Genomic DNA, 15,548 nt, shown 5'->3' on the forward strand with positions numbered 1-15,548 from the left:
GCAACCAGATTTCAGTTCTTAAACCAGAAGGAAGGTTTGAGTGCCTTCCATCCAGCTCCATTAATACTGTGTTTTTACTATCTCTTTTATGTGTCTTATATGTTTTAAATTCAGGCGCTTCCAGTCGTTCCATACTACAGGAAAACAAGCAGAAATGCTTCTCATTGCTACAATTTGGCACAAGATGCTCTGATCTGGAAAGGCTTTATACACATGTACGCACATGCACGCACACACCCACGCACACACACATGTGTTTATATGCACAGTACAATTCTTAAAGCTCTTTTTAAAATTATGGGAGTACAGAAACATGGAGAAATGTTTGAGGCGTTGGATACTTTCTACATTTCCATTAAATAAATGTGCTTTTGGACTCAAAACTGGGGTTTTGCAGGGTGCCTGCTATGTTGTGCCACAGCTTTGTGGAAGTTTCTGAAAAGCTGAAGTCTGCAAAGCAGCTGCTGCATTGCTGCAAACCTGCTGTTTGTAGAACTGGTGCTCACTGGTACCTGGGAGTACCTGCAGGCTAGGGGTATTTTTCAGACCTGTTTCTTATGTTTGCCTTTTTGAATCTGTGAGTTTTCAGTAGGGCTGAAAAACTCTGATAGGTAGCCTGAATTTCAAGTAAGGCTAGAAAGATTCACATGTTTTTGAGATGTACTCACTCATAATGAACCAGCAGTAGGGGACAACTGAAAACAAACCTGGTTGTGTGTGTAAGAAATTCACCAATAATTCCCCTTTCCTCTTTTAAAATATAAAATACAGTCTTTTTCTTTTTTTCTTTCTTTTTTTTTAATGCAATATAGAACAGAGATAGTAGGGATTTTTCATTATTTTCAACATAAAACTTATAGGAAATGAAAAAGTAGTTGTAGTTACTGGAACAGAAAAAGTAAATTAATGACAGTTTGTCAGAGCTAATTTTCAGTCACATCCCTGATTTTTTAGTGGGTTTAACTCGATCCTTAATGTTATTTTAAGAGTTTTTCTATGGTTTGCTGTGTGCACTAATAAATGAAATCCTATTTTTAGTCTATGGGATTATTTTTCTTGGCTTTCAACATTTAATACTACCGGATAATTATTGTTATGTTCCTTATTCATAACCCTTCCTTAAAGGCTTCGTGTTTGATTTATTCAAATGTGTCAGCGAGCATCACTCAGTGATTTCAGAAGGATAAAACAACTGATCATTCAAACCAGTATTTGCAAATGTTTTTTTTAAAAAGGAAGTTTAAAGTTGTAAATAATTAAAAATATATTTTTCATTTGGCTTGCCATTGTATTAACAGCTTTATTTCTTTAGCTAGTCACATTATAGCAATAATTTGCTGTCTGGTACCCAAAAACTTTATTTCTTTTATAGTGTTTCATTTAATGGTCTCTCTTGTGCTCTACAGGGTTTAGTTTGATGGAGGAAATAATTATAATTTTAACTGGTCTGTTCCATTGAGATTTGAGTGGACTATTGTACAGCCTGCTTTGTGCATTACAATGCAATTTACAGTGATACAAAGTACATTAAAACACTTCACGGAGTTGAGGACAGCCACTGTCCTACAAGCAGAAAGTGGAGGAAAGGCTGCGTGGAGATGGAGGGGAGTTAAAAAGGAAGCAGAGCTGACATTTTAAAAGCCATAAAGAGGCAGGTGAGGGTCCTTGCAGGCTGGGTATTGTAGAAGAAAAATAGAAGATGCAGAAATGGAGGGGAAGGCAAGTAGGATTTGTACCAGAACAATGCATGCCATGGTGTGTTATTTTAATTGCTGCACTCAGATGAACCACAAACAATGCTGGTCACAGAGCAGTAGATTTACACGTCTTTTCCTCTTGTTGCCTTAAGCTCTAAGTTGCAATGAAAACGATGGTGACCACCTGGATAGAGACCAGCAATACCCCAGCAATCAAAAAACAAAGCGTATGCGGACATCATTCAAACACCACCAGTTGCGGACAATGAAGTCGTACTTTGCTATTAACCACAATCCTGATGCCAAGGACTTGAAACAGCTAGCTCAGAAAACCGGCCTGACCAAGAGAGTTCTGCAGGTAAGAGCAGCAGCCTTGTGTCTTGGAAAGCAAATCAAATAGCAATTCTATATTGGAAATGATGGATTTTGCTGATCTTCAGGCTCTTCTTAATTTTCTCTGCTTTCTGTGGGACTTCAGTTGAGTCCTAGAAATTCTGAGAAAAGTGATTTCCTTTCAGTTTCCCCAAGGTAGCTCACTGGGTTCTAATTTCCAATTCCAGCTGGGAAGCTTTGGGGCCCTGCTTGTCTTCAGTAGTCAGTTAATTCTGGTGTGTGTTTTAGCTTCCAATCTGCTGTTAGAATAAGTGACTTATTTACGTGTGTTCAGTGTAAATAAAGACCTCTTCATTGAGAAATGTTTAGAATGTTTACCTTAATAAGAAATTAATCAGCACTCTGGGTTTATTTTGTCACAACAAGGAGGATATCTTGTTTCATAATTGAAGTGGACACATTTAAGTATTTGAAGATTAATTTTTTATCTAATTTAGTAACTTAGAATGAAAGGAAGCTGCATTTTTAAAAGTACTTTTTCTCTGAAAGCTGGATTTTTCTTGCTTCAAGGACGCACTCTCTGTTTGAACTATTATGGGAAGCAAAGGTGAGAGTAGTAGTTGATTCAGCTGCATTTTAATTTATAGTTCTGATCCAAGAAGTCAATTTTAATGGGCATATAGCCAAACACTATACCTAGAGGTAAATTTGGGCATCTAGGAGCTGTGGCATTCCAGGATCTATTGCTGAAATTTTTAAATGGGTCTTAATTGTAGAAGAATGGTTTGTGGGCTTTGTAGAGACAAGTAGTGCTCAGTGCAGATTCCTGGGTTAGCACAAGCTCCTAGCAAGCGGAGGGCGATAGGCAAAAATGTCGAGAGAAACCGAGTTCACTGGAGATATTCTGGACCTTATAGTGTTAACACCTAGCAGAAGAGGGAGTAAAGGTTTTGTAGGCTTCCCAGTAAAAACCCATACGTGATTACTTCTGTTGGCTATGTCCTCCATAGCTGGATTTTTTTTTTTCTTCTTCTTACGAGGCTGATTTGAGGTGTTGGAACAGTTTCCTCTGATACAACTGCTGCACGTCCTAACACTCCATTCACTGTCTCTCATAGAAGCTCTCCTGTATCCACGCACTTGGGCAAAATAATTTACTGCATTTGTCTATCCATATTTTGACTCTTCTTTATTTTACCCTCAGAGTTTAGACACACCATTAATACATATTCTGTCCGTTGCAGTGTCCTCACCCCTGAATTATCTGAGACGCTTCAAAGAGAGCATTAAAAAATGAGATCAGTGTCTAGAAATGTCTTTTTCTTGGTCATTTTTTGTTCTTTCTCCTCAGTCCACACCAACTTTTACTTCCATTTCTCTCTTCACCTAATGGGTCTTTTCTTCCATCTTTTTTTTTCCAAGTTATTGTCTCTATTTCTTCCTTCCTTCTCAGAATGTATTTCCTTCCCACCAAAATTAGATTCCATGTCTCCGTTATACTTCAGTTGCACTTTCAGTTTCTTCACTGCTTCTGTTTCCATCTTAACTGTATCACATCTTGCAGTTTTAAGGTGCTTAGTGGTTTATCTGTTTTTTCTGGCAACCCCTTACAATTCCTCTGAATGTGTTCCATCATTTTGGTAATTGGCGTTTCACCCCTTCTACTTTCACAGTTAAACACTCCTGAATGTCTGGGCTCCTTTAAGTGAAGAGTGGTAGAAGGTAATAGTCAGTGGTGAGTTTTGCACCCAGAGGATGATGCTATTGGAGGCAATTCAATAAAACCGCTCTGAGTAATAGTTTGTCCAGTATCATTTGAGTTCTCCTGTCTGTTAGCAGCACTCTGTATTCCATACTCTTTGACTTTTGGTTTGAAAATTAATTTTGGACATGAAAAAACAAATTTGTTTTGGTTTTAGAACCTTGGTGCCCAATTGGTTTATCTCTAACCTAAGAGAGGCAATTTTTCAAACACAGAAGTTCACCTGTGTGGGTTTCAGGGTTGCTCTGTGCTGGGGAAAACTCTTCATGATGTTGGGCTGGCATTCCATCTGTGTCACTTATTGAACATGAAGTAATTCACTGACACTATTGATCTAAACAAGCAGCATCATTATTAGTCTGTCTTACACACTGAAGGCACGTGGCCTCCCAGGCGTGTGTGCACACTTGCCAGCAGTAAGGAATCTCCCATGGTACCTGTGATGTTGTTAGGTGTGTTTGTTAGCTGTTGGGTTTTCTGTATATTCACCTCTCAGGTCAGCTGATGAAGGACTTTGGCTCTTTGTATATAATCTACTTTAAGAGAAAATACAAGGTAACAGATCAGGAGAAACAGATTATTTTGTTATGAAGCCACTGTATTGCCCAAACACTTGTAGTAGAGTTCTTAGTGATTTAGGGAACAGCCATAGTTCCCTTACTGCACAGACAGTCCCACAGAACATGTAATGAGGATGCTGTGTTTGTAGATGGGCAGAGAGTTTGACCATGATCTGTGGTATTGGATTTGGAAGATGTGGCCGCTGTCTTCGCTTTGTATACAGTTAATCACAAGCTACATATGCCCAGAAGTGAGATGGCATGGAAATGTAAGATGCTGCTTCCTAAATTACATTTCCTTCAGCAGCTTTGTAATGCAGACTAATTTCCTTTAGTAGGTAGACTAGAATCACAGTCCTATTTTATTTTTAACCCCTATTTTTATTTATTTTAATTTCAATATAGCTTTATATTTGAAATTTAATTAATAAACTTCTTGTACTGCAGCTGGGGAGCACAAGCTCATTATTGTAAGCTATCATATATAATTGAAGTGACCAGCTAATTGTGAGCTCACTAACTGGCATAAATATTCCTCTTTTGGGAGCTGATCTTGCTTTTTGTGAGTTTAGAAAGGGAGGTGGAAGCAGATAGCCCTAGGAAGACATGGTTTGGGTTTGCTAGCTATAGGTATGTACCTCCTTTCTCCCCAGGAGTCTGGAATATGATTATCCATAGCAAAAGCAATTTAGGAACCTAAAGCGTTACTTTTCAGTGGGTGTCTTGTACATTGGTTATTCTTTCTTGAATCACTCCCCAGTAAAGTTGCTATGAAAACCCTACAGAGATTACTGCATACATTTAAACTTTGCTAATTCAGTTTCCAGGAGTCAACAAGCACAAAGATTTTCAGTCATACGTGGGTACCCTGCACTGCCTTTTTTCTTATTTTTTTTTGATTTTGCTTCAGGCTAGCATGCTGCAGGCTCTTTACTGAGCCCCCATTCATACAACATCCCATAGTTTCCCTTTAGCTGTGTATTTTCTAGTTACAGGAGTAACCAGAATGTGTTTGCAATGAGTGAACGTGGTTTGCTTTGTGGTGCAACATCCTTTATGATTTTGTTTCTCCACCACTTAGTAAAATTTGGTAAACCCAAACCTCTCCAGGTGACATTGAGCAAAATAGTATTTAAAAATTTGTTCCCAGGACAAGCTCTTTGTACAACCAATACAGAACAGTTGTGACAACAGAGGTGTTGCAGACAAGGAACTAAAGCTATCAAAGGTGATCAGATGATCTCACTCACTGCAGCCTCTGAATCTCTTACAATACTTAGTGTATTTACTCACAATACTTCCCTATCAAATGGAGATGTTATTTAATTTCTGGTTTGCTTGATGGAGACAAGAGTTAGCTGCACGGATCTCTGAAGAGATGTTACAATATTTCAACTGCAGTACATACCACCCTGCCTAGTTTGCTGAGTTGTCCAGCTGCAGGCATCCAGCCCTTCTGCCCAGAATGTGGTAGCATCTCTGATGGTGCTTGCAGCTGCTTCTATTTTTCTGTGAGAGTTTTGGTCCGTATTTTCCCTTTCATTTGCAACAGCCTTATAACGATGCAGTTAGGCTGAAAACACTAAATCCTTCCCAATGATTTAGTTTATTCCTCGGTACCGAAGACCAGATCCCTAATTGTGTAATTGCTGTGAGAGAAGTCCTTCTGAAACAATTCTTTCAGTTATGTATGTTTGAGTAGTTACTTATTTACTTTAGTGTAAAACCCTTACAGATGCAGGGCCCGAATTGCCCACGGGAGCACACAGCGATGCTGCCCAGTGCCTGCACACCGCTTTGCACAGCTATAGCAGCGCAGGGCAGCAGAAAAGCAGGCCCGCGCTCCTACAACTTGGGAAACAATAGGGTTAATTCTTTCACTACTCTTCAACATGAAGGCTTTGCTGAATATTGTCCCTATCAGATAATCACTATCGCAATAGTTATGTTATCCCTTCTGATCATAAGATAAGGTAGTTTCAGAATTTCCATTAAGAAATATTTAGACGTCTTTTCAGTAATAATATGAATATTTATTATTGGGTAGTTTTTAAGAGCTTTATAACCATAGGCTGACTAATCTTGACAATATCTCGGTGAGGAAGTGAAAGTAGTAATATAATCTCTATTTTTGAATAATACTTACAAGATTGTGCAATATTTTCTGTTTCTAACATGTATTACCACTACTAAAGAGAGAATGAACTATCTCATATATGCAGCTCCCGAAAGCGGCATGAATGGTCATTGGAAAGGGCATTCGAGCACAGGTTTTCATATTTAATGGAAGATAAAGGAGAATACGTAAACACCAATAATCTCGTTCATTTTTCTTTGCATACAACACGTTTCAAACCACAAACAGAAAAAATACAATAGAGTCTCTTGCCTTGGTAAAGTTAAGGAGCAGCTGGACATTTAGGAACCATGTAAATAAACGAAATACTTATGGTACTTTCTACAGTTTTGCACACTCTAAACAAGAAAATTGTTTTGTGACTAGGAATGGAAATATTACTCATGTTTGGGACTACTGCTTATATAAGTACATGTATTTTTAATGAACATAGGTTTGAAATATTCTGGAGAGAGTGTGAGAGAGAGGGTGTACACCTTAAAGACCCTGAGTTGGAGGAGAAATCTTTCCAGAGGAAAAGTAAGAGTGCTCAATAGTGGGATGGGGCTGGACCATCCATAGACGAGAAGATGATCAGTCAGAGGAAAACCAACTGAGACATGTTCATCAGTTCTAACTGTGCTGGCAGCTGAGGTTGCAAAGAGAATGCCTTACAGGATTTTATTTATGGATCCCTCCTGTGTCAGGAGTGGCTGGGCCATGCTGTTCCAGAGGTAGCAGGCAGAATTTCTGTACAGGTTGGTGTGGCCTTGCGAGCTCCACGCACTCATTTCCCTGTACAGGCCACAGCGGAGAAGTCTGATGGAGACACTCTTTGGATATGCACATCCTCAATTCCTTTCTCCAACAGATACAGAGATGATGAGGCTCATTGCATCTGGAATGGAAAGGCTTGATCCTATTCCCTGTAGGTCAACGTGAGGACAGTAGGATCAGGATTGAGTCCCTTGCAAAGGGCATAACAATGACAGAAGGCCTCCCGATAAATAAGTGCAGTGAAATTCCAGCCAGTTTGCGGCAGTGAAATGGCCCGGTACCAACACATGTCAGGGTGAACAGAGGATATTGAATGACATTTTCAAGTTCAGTTGAAGTCATGTTCTGTACCTGGGTTTCATGCAACTTTTACAAATAGGTCGGAAAAATATCGTGTCTTTAAAAAACTCCTGCAGACAGTGGAGAGCAGTACTAACCGGGACTTAAACACTGAGTCTGAACTGAGAGAGATGAAGTCATAGCTTTTGTCCTTCACTGATAGATAATAATCAAATAATGAAGAAGTAGCAATCTTGTAAAAAATTCTGCTTGTGGATATCATTTCTACTGAACTGACAGTTCTTAATGCAGTGTGGGTGTTTGAAACCATTCAAGCCTTTTCTCCCATCATCATTCCAGTACTGAAAACATTTGAAACAGAGACAGGCATAGGCGAAGGGAGCTGAAGCATTTGAGAAAGAAGAGTAAGAGAAGAGTAAGAAAGGAGAGTCCTTTTAGGAAAGCGAGAACACTGCTGACACTGAGATGTGGGAAAGCTCCTGGGAGAGCTCTCGGGGTGCACAGGAAGGCAGGGTGCTGTGGTCTGTCACCTGATGCTTATGATGAGAGATGGACTTGAGATACGAAGGTGCTGAAACTTGTTATTTTACATTCATCAGATGTTTGATGTCTGCCTCACCCAGATAAATACTTCTGGGATTGAGGGCAAATGTGGATTCATGTGGGCTGCCAAATTTCTAAGCATCTTTATACATAGCCTGCACAGAACGGCTCCCCTCCTCCATCCCCAGCCCACTCCTGTCCCAGGCAGATTGTTTGTACAGGTTTGCAAGAGAGGGAAAGAGGAATGCTTTGCAAGAGTGCAGGGGACACTTCGCATGACTGGGGCTACTTTTCTAATGTGTTACCAGTAAAAACGTCTCCCACAATTCAAGAGTTGGTGAATTTGTGAATATGCTTTTGCTTTTTTAAACTCTGCAGCTCTTTAAATGCTACCCTGTTATATTAAACTATTTCAGGTTTGGTTTCAAAATGCTCGAGCCAAATTCAGACGGAACCTCTTACGTCAAGAAAACACAGGGGTGGATAAGACTTCAGACTCAACACTACAAGCAGGGACCCCATCAGGTCCTGCCTCAGAAATATCCAATGCCTCCATGAGTCCATCCAGCACTCCCACTACTTTAACGGACTTGACTAATCCTACTATGCCTACTGTGACATCTGTCTTGACGTCAGTGCCGGGAAGTCTTGAGGTTCATGAATCTCGAAGTCCTTCACAGACAACTCTTACGAATCTTTTCTGATGACTCTTTCTTAATAATTTCTTTAAAAAAGAAATTATTCTTAGTTGAAATTCCAAGTGTATTTTAATAGAGGCTTTGAGCAACTGACTAACCACGATTAGGATCTCTCCTAAAAAACAGAAGGAAGTGTAGTGTTCTGGTATTACGGAGTATGGACGGAAGAATAACTTGGAAGATCTATCGCAACACAACATTTGTGTAACTGTACAGTTTTGTGGACTGAGCAAGGGAAACAGCAATTAATTTAAGTTGGCTAAAGCTTCTGTATTTTCAAAGACTGCCATGTGCCTTATACACTGTTTTACCTACATACTTTGGATTCCATGTCCACTTCTCTCTTTTCCTCTCTGTATATTTATGACCAGGGCAAAAATGTTAAGAGTTTGTTACTTTGAATAGTCCTAAGCCTTTCATTGGTTGCTTTGTTGTTTTAGAATTTTAAGGTCGAAGTCTGTTCGAATACCAGAATTTGTAAAATCTAACCAGTAATAAAACCACTTATGGAAACTACTTGGTAATGGCTGCGGTTACATTTAATAGTAGTGTCACGATCAAGATAGGCTGATTGTATTTAAAACGATTAGAAAACTGCACTTCAAACACAGTATCTGCCCAGGATAAACTCTAAATACGATGTATGCGTTCCTCTTGTTCCTGAAGTGTATCTGGGTGAGAAATCTAGCTTGTACAACAGTCCGGGTATCCTCGTTATAGAGAAATCAATAACTGGTAGTTGCAGGTAGAAGTTATCAGAGAATGTTATACTTCAAGCAGAAAAACTAGACTTAATTTTGCCGTGTGAAAGAAACTCGACTTCAGCTGGCATTTCTGAGAACAGCCCTGCTTTTGTGCAAGAGGTGGCTTGTCCCATGTGAGAGAGGAGGCAGGCAGGGGTCTGACAGCTGCGTGGTCACAATCCGTCCGTTACAGAGGGGGGCACTGGGTTGTGTTTTCCCTAGGAAAAAGATAGAAGTATTTCAAGTCCTTTTACAACACTAGCGGGCAAAGCTGAGGCAAAATTATGTTTCATAAAGACACAGCCTTGCATTTTTCATAATGCTTTGAAGGAATAAAAAACCAAGGATGACTATGATATTATTGATACTAATAAACGTGGTTATTCCTTTTATGATTCTGGACATTTCAAGACAAATGAATTCCTTCTCCCAAAAAATCCGTGCAGAATATAACTAATATTTTGAGTTTCTTTCCTATTGTTTTTAAAGATGCTTTTCTGTAATTAAAAAAATACCTCAGCAAAGTTTAGCTATGTATCAGAACGAATATAGGTGATGCTGTTTGCCCAGTGGTTTTATAGATTTTGAGTGGTATGTAAGATGCGTATGGTTGTTCCTTTTCCAACCTGTTACGATCAGTCTGTTTCAGTCAAACGTTAGGTTGTATGTGGCTGGCTCTCTAAAACTAATCTGGCATTCCCACTGGATCAAAATTGTTCAAATATTATTCCATATAAACATCAAGATAGGTGCCAAGATTCGTGTCCTTTGCCCTTTTCCATGCACTGAAGATAATTTAGTAGGTAACAATGTTTTGGTTTTAAAAGTGCTACATTTATTCAGCTTTCTCAGCTGAAAATTTGCCGTTCTTGTGCCAGCCAAATTCCTGTAGAGATCAGTGAGAGATCTCTGAGCATGAGGGCTGTGGGATAGAAATGCTGACATAATCAGGTCATTTATTAACCTTTTCTACACTTTGGCTTAAAAAAACATCACAGGTGAGTTCTCTGAAAAGCAAGAGAGTCCTAAAAAATCATAACTAGCCAAGACCTGTGAAAAGGATTGCGTTCCCATCACTAAACCCTATAGGCCAGCACAATTCAATAAGTTTATGCACAATGATGAAACATTAGAAAAGATAATTTGGGTTGAATTAATAACTGTTACAGGTCTGTCCGAGGAATTTTTCCTCAGAATATAATTGTCTAACAAGGAACTGGTGCTGGTTACTGGACTGTAAGAGAGTGCACATCCGCCTTTCCAAGCCGCTCCAACACTGATTCTGCTGTATGTGGTGTTTTGTTCATTGTCAATAACCTTGGAGGGGTTTTTCGGACATGTTTAGCTGGGTCTTTTCTGGATTAAAAAGGCAATGTTGGTTAACTGGATACATCCCATAAACCCTGTGTATCAACCTGTAAACAGTTAAAAAACCCTGAATTCTTAAGTGTAATGGCAAATGTAGCAGATAACAATTCAAATGGTTCTTAAAACTTGCAGTGCTATCATTTGTGGTCTTGTATTTTAACTACCTGAATCCACACGGATGGGAATACCTTTCAAATCAATTCTCAATATTGCCTTTTCAAATAACTGACATTTATGAAGGGGAATACTCTCGTGTTGATCTTATCTAAAACCTGTAAGAGACAATTAGAGAAATTGTCCGCTTTGATCAAATCAGGGATTTTGCATATAAATAAGAGACAATATTCTATGTAGGGTCTTTATGTAGGTGCATTAGGATTCACTCTCTGGCTCCAATGACCTATGTTGTCCCCATGACTGTTTCAATCCTGTGGTATTGTTTGGTTGTTTAGAGCTTGTTGGTTTTGAATGCTGTACATTTTTTTACTACTGCAATCCTAATGTTTCTTCACATCCTTGTACAGTTCCACATTTGATGTATTAGTCTGAAATTATGTTAAAAACATGAACAAAAATGGAAATGATATTTCTTTGGAAGTGTATTTTTACTGTATACCTAATTTGAACTAGTTGAACATACTTCTTTACATTTTGCATGATAGGTGTGTAGTTCATTTTTTAAATATGAAAGAGACTTAAGAGTAATTTAGAATGAGAATATAATGAAACCTATTCAAATATGGAAAATACATACAATGATTTGCTACTTTTTGACTCAAGAAACTTTTTGAAATACATTTTACCTAGTTTATTTAAGATAACGCAGATATTTTGTCTTTGAGTTCATACATCATATGGAACATAAAGGGGATTAGACTTTAGAGAAACTTTCAAGTCTGAACTCCTAGGGAATGGCAGAGAAACAAATAACTCATGTTTGCAATTAACTGTAATAACTTCTACCCATGGCCAATTTTGCTACCATTTCTTATCTTGTCAGCTATGTACAAAGTCAGTCTTTCAGCATTTAGGACGTTACCGAGTCATTTTTAGGTTCTTCACAGAGGCTAGCTTAGGCTTTTTGTCACAAATGGGAGTAAGAACTGAGTTGCATCAGTGATTGTGTGTTACTCTCTGTAATTAAAACCGCATCAGATGTGAAATGGCAGTTGTAGAAAGCCTCAACTCTCCAGCTGGGTTGGGTTGCACTTCTGACTGTTTTATAGGGAGCTTTCACTCTCTGCATGGAATGAGGTGCAGTCGGAAGGCTTGTGCTGCGACAGGGCTGTGTCCAGGTTCTGTCACGGGAATGGACTCTGGCCACACGCGGCTGGGAGCAGGCACGCCAGACAAATCCTTTCCAGCAAGGAAGTGCTCCATGTTGAGGGAGGGAGAACCCAGCCTCAAAAAATGTTTCCACTGAAGCAGCCAATACTGACAGGCCTAACAGACAGAAATTTCTATCACTGCCATTTCTGCTACAGCTGTACTCACCCCCCTAACCTTTTATGCTAATTAAACCTCTGTTTCTTCTCACCATTCAGCCTGGTAGAAGTAGAGTTGTGCTGCATCAGAGCCATGAACGTCATTTATCAATCGTACAGGGTTTTTTTAAGGACTAGATAAAAAGATATTCTGGGCATTTAATGGATTTTTGATCAGATTAACATAATGTCAGCTTTTTTTCTGACCTAATAACTAGATTTTTGTAGCAACAAAGGTCAGTAAATAGTTTGGGTTCTTTATTTTGAGTGAAGCGCAGTACTTAGAGTGTGCAACCTGCTGATAGTCAATTCAGACCGAGCAATATCATTTAGCACAGTAATGTGTAACACTGGGTAAATGATAATTATTTCCTGAGACCATTTCTGTGGGAGTTCTTTTGTTAAAAAAGATCCCTGTAAAAGGCATGGATCTGCATATATATTTCCACAGGTTGTTTACATGGTGTTATATCAATTTATTAGACTGTAAAATCCAGTGCTTAACAGAAAGTTAAATTTTTGTAATAACCGCTAGAAAAAAGAAATGACTAAGCGTTCTTAAAACAACCCTCTTCTGTCCACTGTGTGGTTTAGCCTAGTGCCTCTGGAAAAAAAAAAGCTAAACCAAGAGGGACACAAATATTTGGGAAGTGTTGTGCAGTTCTGTGGTGACCTGACTGAATCGATAAATTTCAGCAGTGACTTTCTCTGGGTGCATACAGATTACTGGTAATTAGTGTTAGGAGGCCACAATGAATTTGCAGCACTGCAAACACAGAAATAGCCACACATTTCTCTTGCGCTGACACAGAACTACCCAGGCCGTGATCCATCTCCCGCACGTTAATAACTGTGTAATTCAGTGTTCCTTGGTTACTATTCGGTGAGAAGACACTCATGCTTTGGTAATTTAAAGTGTTCCTAGGAATGAGGTTTCAATTTCCACAAGCATATTGGCCCAATAAAGAGTGCCCATGCTAAGGAGCTCAACTTCTTCCCTACACAGAGCTAAACCCCCAAATTCTCCCAATGGAGACCATCTCCAGATCCTACTGGCTCTCCTTAGAGCCTAAATGAAGAAATTAGTCCAAGAACCATGTTTATGTTCTTACCAGCTCTGTTCGTGGTGAGTTTACAGGATCAGTCTGGTGGCTGTGGTTTCCCCATTGGGCTGGACGCCCCTGGTCCAGATGGTCACTGTGCCTCTGGAGCTGCCCAGCAGCTCTGGTAGCTCCACTGTAGCACATCACACCTTCAAAACACTGTTCACACCAGGTTCTTGCCTAACTAACCCCACATACAGTGACGTGGTCCATCTGCTTAACCTGGCATGCGGGAAGCGCAGATGTGAGATCGGCACAGACAGGTTTCAACTGCTTTTTCTGATTACAGCCTCCAGAAATTGCTTTCCTACCGATGATTTCGTTTGCCTTTTCACATCATTTCCACATGTTTGATCACTCACTTTTTACCATCCTTGTTCTTGAAAAGAGGAATTCTGTAATAGGGCTTTGCAGGCTGTGATTGAGCAAGGAACTGATACCAAGCCAGTCTGGGCAAGGATGTGGGGAAGAACAATTTCTGAAAGGCCAGGTCTGTCACCTACAGACAGATCAGAGCTAAAGAGATGGCATTGCCTGGACCAGGTCCCCAAAGACAGCTCAATTCTTGCACCAAGAGGTTCTGAGAATTTGTTAATGGTTGTATGAAACTTTTTGAGGCAGAATAGCGCTATTTTATCATTGCATTTATGATTATTCTAGACAGGCAGTTTCAGCTTTTTCGAACCGTAGATCCCCTGAACATTTTCTACTGGAGTTGCAGACAGTTATCTAGTTGGATTTAACCCTGCTGACCATAGACTTGCCTTTATTAGCTCACATGCACAGACCCCTTAGAAGTAGCTCAAAAGCTTTTATATCCATTTCTGTTGCTGTATGATCTGTCCGTTTCTGCAGAAGCCGGCAGACAAGTGCGAGCTACCCATGGGCTGGGGAGATAAGATCTTTCATACCCCTGAGCTTGCACTGCTCTTTGAAAGAGGCTCTTCCCCTCCAGCACTATCTACCGTGCTCATTTTCATCTGGGCAGGGTTCATGAGAGAATTCCAGGAAGAGTTTGCTGCCCTGGCCAGCTGCTGATGCCTTTTGGAGCTGATATTATGCTTAAAGAAATAAATCATGGATGCTCCTACCATCTCTTTCAGTCACCCTTAATTAATACAGACCAAGACCTTCTCCATTTCATACACACTTGACACTGACTCCTAATGCTTCACTCGACGTGCTAAATGACAGCAGAAGTTACACTGCAGCCAATGCCATTTGCGTTACAAAAATAAGCTTAACCACACACACTCTGAAAACCTTTTCTAATGTCATGAGGGCCATTTGTGGCCTTCATTTATCTTTATGTCTTTTCCACTTCTGCCCCTATTGTGCCTATGGAATTCAGGATCCATTTTAGATTAATATGAAAGCCATACAATGCTTTTCTCTGTGGTCTTTACTCTGTGGCTCTCCAAGTGCTGGCAGTTCCTAGGCATGTTTTGTGTCCATGCTCTCTTTTTGTGTCTTTCCGTTTTATCCCAGAGGCTGTAGCTTGCGCACACCAACACCCACTGGCACTGACAGCTTCTCCAGAGGCCCTTCTGGCTATTCCAGCACAAAAGAGGAGTCTCAGAAGACATTAGCAGCTATTTGCGGAACTACTTTCTCCTCACAAAACAGCTGAGCTCCTGGGGATCTGTTTAGAAATGCAAGGTGTGTGGATGGCCTTTACATGCAGGTACCATCATTATCAGCTGGCTTAGAAAAGGTCAAAAGCCCGGCTGTTTTTCATTTTACACAATCTGCATAGAAACATAATCCAGTTTAATTCCACTGTTATACTGGAGGTGATGCCAGGTCTTAGAAGGAAGAATATGTTTCTGGAAGGACTCCAGATATTTCTGTTCCATTATTTTCTGTATATTGGTTGGAGCAAGGACCAAGCCAGGGCATCTTCCTCCCGTTTCCATCACGGACATAGTTTACTGCCTCACGGCCACCTGGAGGCTGTCCAGAGGTTATTTCATGTTATTTTGAGAAACGGTGCCAAAATAGAGCAAAACGTGTGTAACTGTGAAGTGGAAGTCACATGGGAAACCATGAGAAAATGAAACGGCA

The 15,548-nt window shown here is 39.9% G+C and overlaps 1 protein-coding gene across 3 annotated transcripts in view; it reads left to right on the top strand.

The window, feature by feature from the left end:
- Positions 1-11,620, top strand: part of LHX2 (LIM homeobox 2) — a 33,272-nt gene extending 21,652 nt beyond the window's left edge. For all 3 annotated transcript variants that reach the window (XM_069873376.1, XM_069873374.1, XM_069873375.1), the window contains exons 4-5: positions 1,850-2,055; positions 8,505-11,620. In XM_069873376.1, coding sequence (XP_069729477.1) covers positions 1,850-2,055; positions 8,505-8,792 — 494 coding nt within the window. In that variant the 3' untranslated portion in view covers positions 8,793-11,620. The remainder of the gene's footprint in view (positions 1-1,849; positions 2,056-8,504) is intronic.
- Positions 11,621-15,548: the final 3,928 nt, after the last annotated feature.

Source organism: Phaenicophaeus curvirostris, chromosome 20, assembly GCF_032191515.1.
Source record: "Phaenicophaeus curvirostris isolate KB17595 chromosome 20, BPBGC_Pcur_1.0, whole genome shotgun sequence".
Lineage (NCBI taxonomy): Eukaryota > Metazoa > Chordata > Aves > Cuculiformes > Cuculidae > Phaenicophaeus > Phaenicophaeus curvirostris.